Genomic DNA, 6825 nt, shown 5'->3' with positions numbered 1-6825 from the left:
TATTTTTAAATGGCCCATCCTCTCAGGAGAGCTCCAGTGTCTGTAGTCATGACAGCTGTTCAGTTGTGCCTCCCTGTCTTCCACGTGACTGAGCCAACAAGCTCACCAGTGCCTGCGTGCTTGTCTCTTTCTCTTTTGCCCAGAGCACAATCATTGTGGAGAAGACGGTGCAAGACCTCATGAACCTGATGCACGACCTGAGCGCATATTCAGACCAGTTCCTCAACATGGTGTGCGTGAAGCTCCAGGAATACAAGGACACCTGCACTCTGGCCTACAGGTAGAGCTTCCATGCAGAGCCAAGTAGAGTCCAATGGCTTTCGCTTGGTAATGGTGGCTTCATAGTCACCCATCTCCTGTTCCTAAAGGACACTTAAAAGTCAAACATTTTCAAGCTGCTAGTGTTAATAATCTGCAGTATGATTTCGTTTTAGCTCTTATAAACAATGTTCCTCTTGATGTTAGATCTCTAACCTTCCCACTGTCATGAAAGGATGGTTAGTTCCTGTTTTCAACGTGAGTGGAAATGAGAATCATTGTTATGAACTTGAAAACCTTTAGTTAGTGATTTCTCGGAGTTCAAAAAATATCTCTGGCTGGTGGAGAAGAGCATTGCACTGTGCATAGAGAGTTAATAATAGGAACAAATTATGGCCTAGCTGACACGATATGAAACAATTAGGGCAGGAAAAAGAATGTATGAAACACTAAATTATGTGTGATATGTAATTACAGAGAGCTAGGTAGAGCACAGTACATAATCAGGTGCTCCTCCTTAAACAATTTGGAGTAGAAAAAAGCACGAGCAAGAGAAAAAGTAGTTGGAGTCAGGAGAGATTGTGTTGCAGGTGAGCTGAGTTCCAGACCTCAGGCTGCTGGGTGAAGTTTGTGCAGGTGGAGAGAATACACGGGGATGGTGAGGAAGCATGAAGGTAGTTGCCTGATCGTGGGAGGAGGCGATGAAGGAAGAGGAAGTCCCGCTGGAGTTTCTCCGAGTTACTAGTAGGAAACAGTGCTAATAGCAAAGGGCTGTGTATGATAAGACGGCTCAGCAGGAGTGGAAAGGAATTTTAGGGCGCCGTTTCAGATGGTAGCAGTGGAAGTGTTTGGAAAGGCTCGTGAGAATGGTAATTCAATTGAAGAATGCAACCAGTGTCATGGAATTGCCATGTAGAAAGTTGTTCCCATTGGAGTCTCTTTGTCACCCAAAAATAAACATGTAAATAAGGCTGGGGAATTTAGGTGTTGTGGAGTCGTTAATGCCTGTAGTAAATAATGACAGCCGAGGAACGGAACATGGGTTAACACTTAACCGCCCTCATCTCAGCCACAGATACATAAGTCTCAATAAAATTTCAAAAACTCGAACTCCGTTACCTCAGGAAATGACATACTTCCAATAGTATTTTGTAATTTTTGTGCAATAATTATTTCACTGTTTTAACTCAATGCTGCAAAAAATTGTAACTGTCAACTTAAAAACTGTGGAAGGAGATGATTGGTTTTCACCTCTTTCAAGTTCTTGTGAGATCACACACATACACACACACACACACACACATACACACTCACACGTTAAAAGCCACTATTCTTTGTTAGCTGAATAAGATTGGAATTACTGGGCTCTCAGGTGCTGTGTTTAGAGTTTTACACGCCCACACTCCAAAGTGGTGGCATCAGTGTCATGTCCACTGAAAGAAAATCGAATGACATATTTTAGATATGAAGAATGAAATATTCAATAGGTACTTTTAATTAATTGTGTTTGAAACACTAACATTACATTTACCTTATCTTTCCCATCCATTGAGTTTTAAGTTTTTTTTAAAAAATCAAGCATTGCCTTTGTTCTTTTGCATTTGATTATGGGCACCCAATACTTTCTAGCAAATTGTAATGCTCAGCGCTATTAATTGTACTGAAAGTTGTGTAGAACCTGTTTAGGACCAGGTAAAAGAGACTCAGGGCTCTCTTCCCCAAGGACATTCAGATGTTCTTGTTGGGCTTAGTATTTTGAAACAAATCTTTTATGTTCAAATAGCCTGACACTTTATTCATTGCACGTAATCTCGCCATCATCTTCTCTGACAGGTGATTGTCCTGTCCCTCCACATGTCAGGTGACAGGAAGGTCACTTTGCCCACAGAACAGAATGCTTCTGTGGAACAGCTGTCATCTGAAGACTCCTCTTTTGAAGTCATCCCCCCTTCTCCATGGGACCCTGTCCTTGTTTTCTGGAGTGATTCCAAATCACTTGGACCCTTTGCATACCTGAAAACCCTTCAAGAGGGAGATTCCCAAGCCCAGTCCAGTATTTCACTGGCGGAAACATGACTCTGCTGGTCGGGACCAGACTTTGCTTCTTGGCAGGGGGTGGGGGGGGTGTCTCTCCTCTCTGCCACGGTCAGACCCAAGATATGGTGTGGGTGAGTGGGGACACAGAAGTCAGCCCATCGCGGGCCCTGTCTTCAATGGGCTTACATTTCTTCCGGAGGATCACGAGGGACATGAAACAGAGAAGTAGGAGGAGGACGTCTATAGCAATCATTAAAACAGAAAGGATGATAATATAGATGTATTGCTGATATCAGATTAAACTTGACCGAAAGCAGAGGATCCCACAAGGGTGTTGACCTGTGTTGTTTCCCAAAGGGATTTGGACTGTGTGGGTCATAAGAAATTATGGATATCATTGCAAAGAATAGGAATTCCAAACACTTAATTGTGCTCACGCCGAACCTATACGTAGACCAAGTTGTTCAAATGGAATAAGGGGGTAGGACCTGGTTTAAGATCAAGAAAGCTGTATCGGAGTTGGATCCTTTCACCAGTCTGTATACTGAGTGAACAACCAGAGAAGCTGAAATATAGTGAAGAAGAATGTGGCATCCGGATTGGAAGAAGACTCACGAATCACCCACAACATGCAGGTGCCACCACCCTGCTTGCTAAAGACAATGCGGTCTTGAGACACTTACTGATGGAGATCGAAATCTGCAGCCTTTAGTAAGGATTACACCTCAACGTAATGAAAAATCCAGATCTTCACAAGTGAACAAGAAGTAATGTCGCCATAAGCAAAAGGCCACTTTAGGTTGAACCCAGCTGCTGGCACTTACTAAAACAGAGGTACCGAGGGTAAGTCAGGAGAAAGACATTATGAAAGGGAGGTAGGAAATGCGTGGTGAAGCATATGAACTAGGCCTTGAAGAAGGAGTTGGATGTCAATGGACTCCAGGAGCCAAAGGAAGAAGCAGCGCCATGCCAGGGAGATGGGCACATCTGGGTGTGGGGTTCCAGGAAATGAAAGTCCTGAACACCAGGCTTCAGGAACCGACCTTTTGCAATTAAGTAACAGGGAGCCATTGAAGATGTGGAGACAGGAAGTACCAGGTCAGGGGTGTGCTAATGGTAGATTTGTCTGCACTTCGTGGAAGATGGGTTGGAAAAGCAAGAGCGTGGAAGCACAAGGGAGAGAGAGTAACGGATTCTGGGAATCCCAAAACCAAACCCACTGCCATTGAGTCAAACACTTCGTAGCAACCCTGTAGAGGAGAGGAGAACTCCCCCCTTAAGGCTTCGGAGACGATCCATCTGTATGGGAGCAGCCAGCCTCCTCTGCCTCCCAACGAGATTCTGGTGGGCTTGAACCACCCACCTTATTGTCAGCAGCCCAACGTTTAACCCACTGCACCACCAGGACTCGTTGATTTAGAGTATTGGCACAAAAAGTGGAAGGAAGTTAGGAGGCATCAGGAAGGTGAGATTGGGCCACTGCTTGGCTGTCAGGCGTCAGGAAATGTTAAGAAGGCAAACGAGTTCATATGCAGCCATGTGTTTTCTGTTCCATTCTCTGTACTGATTTTTTTAAAAATTGAAGATCTTGCACTTACCCATTACATTTAGTGTTGTTATTTTTAGCTCCTCATTTCAGTCTATTGAGATATTTTTGAATCCTTATTCTGTCATAAAAAAAGAAAAATCTTAGCTATTCCTCCAAATTCCATGTCACGCTCAATTTTATAAGCAACCTTTTAGTCTGTCAGTTCATGTGCACTGTTCAATAGGATAGAGCTGAGATGAAAAAGTTGTGGCCATACTTCTTGAGACTTCATATCAATACTGAAGAATGCCTGATTACTTCACAAGTTCATCTTTCTATAAACTTGAGCTTTAGTTCAAAAACCGTGCTTGGTGCCTAGGTTCAAATGCTAACTTGTCCACCTGCCAGTTCCACGGCCTTAAAAAATTATTCCACTTCTCTGTACTTTCTTTTCCTTTTCTGCACAAAAGGATAATACTAGCCCATCCCTCTAGTATTGTTTTCAAAATTAAATGAGTTAACACATCAATCATTTCAAATTATTTTAGATATTGGTAAGCTCCCAAAATATGATTGGCTGTTACTTTGATGGTGATGATGATGATGATGATTACAGTTCCTGGTGCCGTTGCTCGTGATCCTTTGTTGTTAGGTTCTCTTGAGTCATCATGGGGTCTTACAGTGATCCCATAGTCCACAGAGCAAAACGCCTGGCCCCGCACCATCCTCACAGTGGTCCCTGTGTTTGGGCTCCTTGTTGCAGCCAGGGTGCCCATCTCCCTCATGGACAGCCTTCCTCTTTTATCCGACCCTCTCTCTACTTTTCTAAGCATGATGTTCTCCAAGGGTGGGTCTCTCCTTGTCCAAGGTACGTGAGACTTAAACCTTGCTTCCAAAGAATAATCTAGCCGTGGTAACTACAGTGCAGCTCATCCAAGACTGTTGATGAGTCCCCCTCTTTTTCACCACCTGCTCTAGAGGTGATCTTTATTGTTAGATTCCTGGGGGTATTTACCCAGACCTGTTCCTTTTAAAGCAGCAATCCCTCCTGCCTGTCTTCTCAGACGGCACGCACACAGGCTGGCACGGACAACACCAGGAACTTGTTCAGGAATGCCCTGCTCCACCAGTGCTTTTAGGATCCACTGCTTCCTATCTGCCCAGCTTCTTCCTAAGAGCGCTCATCTGCTCCAGCTGTCACCCTTGGAAACAAAGTCAAGACAGCCAAGAGCTAAATTCGCCCTTTCTTCTTATAGATCAGCTAGTTCCCCAGTTAGGAAAGGAACCCAGTCTGGAGCTTGCTCTTGGTGAGTTCTTCCTCTGAGTTCCTCCTGCTGTGTCCTCGCAGGCCATCTCGAATCACCTCTTCCAACAGTGTTCCCCTACTTGCAAGCTCACACGCGCTCTCAGTTCTGCAAGGCCTGCAGCGCCATTGGCAGGCCTTGTTCCTGCCTGCCAGGGCACGCCTAGATCTTCTGGAGGGGCCCTGTGAGCCTGTGCTTACGCTCTGAAGGACGTAGGGCCCCAAGACCCTTCCCTAAGGTCTGTCAGAATTCTCTGTGACAGCAGTGATTGGCATAGTTGTGTACGCCCTCCGTAAAGGAGTTTATTCATGCACCACAATTCAAGTACATATCAGTAAGACTGTTCTTAAAAAGAACAAAATTATACAATGCATAATTCTAGAAAAGCGTTAGTCGTAAATAGTGGGCAAAGTTGAAATGACAATGTATCGACTTTTCTTTTCTTGAAATGTACCCCACAACCACCTATGTAACCCATTCTGGCTGTAATTGTCATTTCTGCCCTTTAAATTCCTTGTACCCTTCAGTTTCATAGTTAGGATTTAGGAAGTATGATGTAAATAAAGATGCTTAAGGGGCGGGGGGCAGGGGGCGCAATTTATTTACTTGGCACCTTGAATCTCATTCATTCCACAATATGTATTGAGGTGTACCTAAGAGGACTTGTAGACTTGTGGAAAGGTAAACAAAATCCCTGCTCTTATAGGGCTTACAATCTGTTAGGGATGGTAGAAAAGAGATAGCAAATAAATACAAATATCACATAGACTGTTAAAAGGTAAAAAGTACTACAGAGAAAAGGAATGTGTCAAGGTGCAGGAACTGGAGTTAAGGCGGAGATTGCCTGTTTAAATTGGGTGCAGCAGGCATGAGAAAGTTGGACATTGAATAAGAAAGACCAAAGAAGAATCGATACATTTGAATTGTGGTGCTGGAGAAGATATCGCAGGTACATGGACTGCCACGAGGACAAACTGGTCTGCCTTGGAAGAAGTAGGGCCAGAGGGTTCCTTAGAAGCAAGAACGGTGACACTCTGGGCATGTTGTCAGAAGAGACCAGTCCCTGCAGAAGGACATCATACTTGTTAAAGCAGAGGGGCAGCGAAGGAGAGGAAGGCCCTTGCGAGATGGACTGACACCATGGCTGCAGCAGCGGGCTCACATATAGGAGCCAGGGTGAGGGTGGTGCAGGACCAGCAGCTTGAGGCAGAAGCATGGAGGGTTTGGGTCACCAGGACGACCTTTCATATAACCCGAAATAACTGAACTCACTTCATCGAGTAGACCCAAACTCACAGTGACCTTCTATAGGGCTTTCGAGGCTTTGTAAATCGTTATGGGGGCAGATTCCTTCATCAGTTTGAACCACCCACCTTGGGATTAGGCGCCCAATGCCTACCCTCTGCCATTTACATTTCGCCATTTTGTCCATACAGCAAACCAATCTCTCCTGTGTGCTACGACTTCGTGGGACATAACCAGTTGCCATCAAGCCAGTTATAACTCATAGTGCCCTCATGGGTGCCAGAGTAGAACCATGCCCTGGAAGGTTTTCCACAGCTGATTTGGTTGAATTGGATCACCAGACCTTTCTTTGGAGGCTCCCTAACCAAGCCAATTCACCATGTGCATCACCGAGGGACTCTTCTCAGTAATCACCATTGCTTTGGGTTGTTGACAAAGATTGGCCAAAAAAAA

The 6825-nt window shown here is 44.7% G+C and overlaps 1 protein-coding gene across 1 annotated transcript in view; it reads left to right on the top strand.

Annotated features, from left to right (window-relative positions):
- Positions 1 to 6825, top strand: part of EXOC4 (exocyst complex component 4) — a 767286-nt gene that overhangs the window by 601457 nt on the left and 159004 nt on the right. Inside the window, exon 10 of the mRNA XM_045288923.1 lies at positions 144 to 280. Within this exon, the coding sequence (XP_045144858.1) occupies positions 144 to 280 (137 nt within the window). The remainder of the gene's footprint in view (positions 1 to 143; positions 281 to 6825) is intronic.

This window comes from Echinops telfairi, unplaced genomic scaffold (assembly GCF_000313985.2).
Source record: "Echinops telfairi isolate 266 unplaced genomic scaffold, ASM31398v2 ScPeMD7_23;HRSCAF=83, whole genome shotgun sequence".
NCBI classification, from domain to species: Eukaryota; Metazoa; Chordata; class Mammalia; order Afrosoricida; family Tenrecidae; genus Echinops; species Echinops telfairi.
Note: the sequence above shows the minus strand (reverse complement) of the source record. Positions and strands in the feature narration are given on the sequence as shown.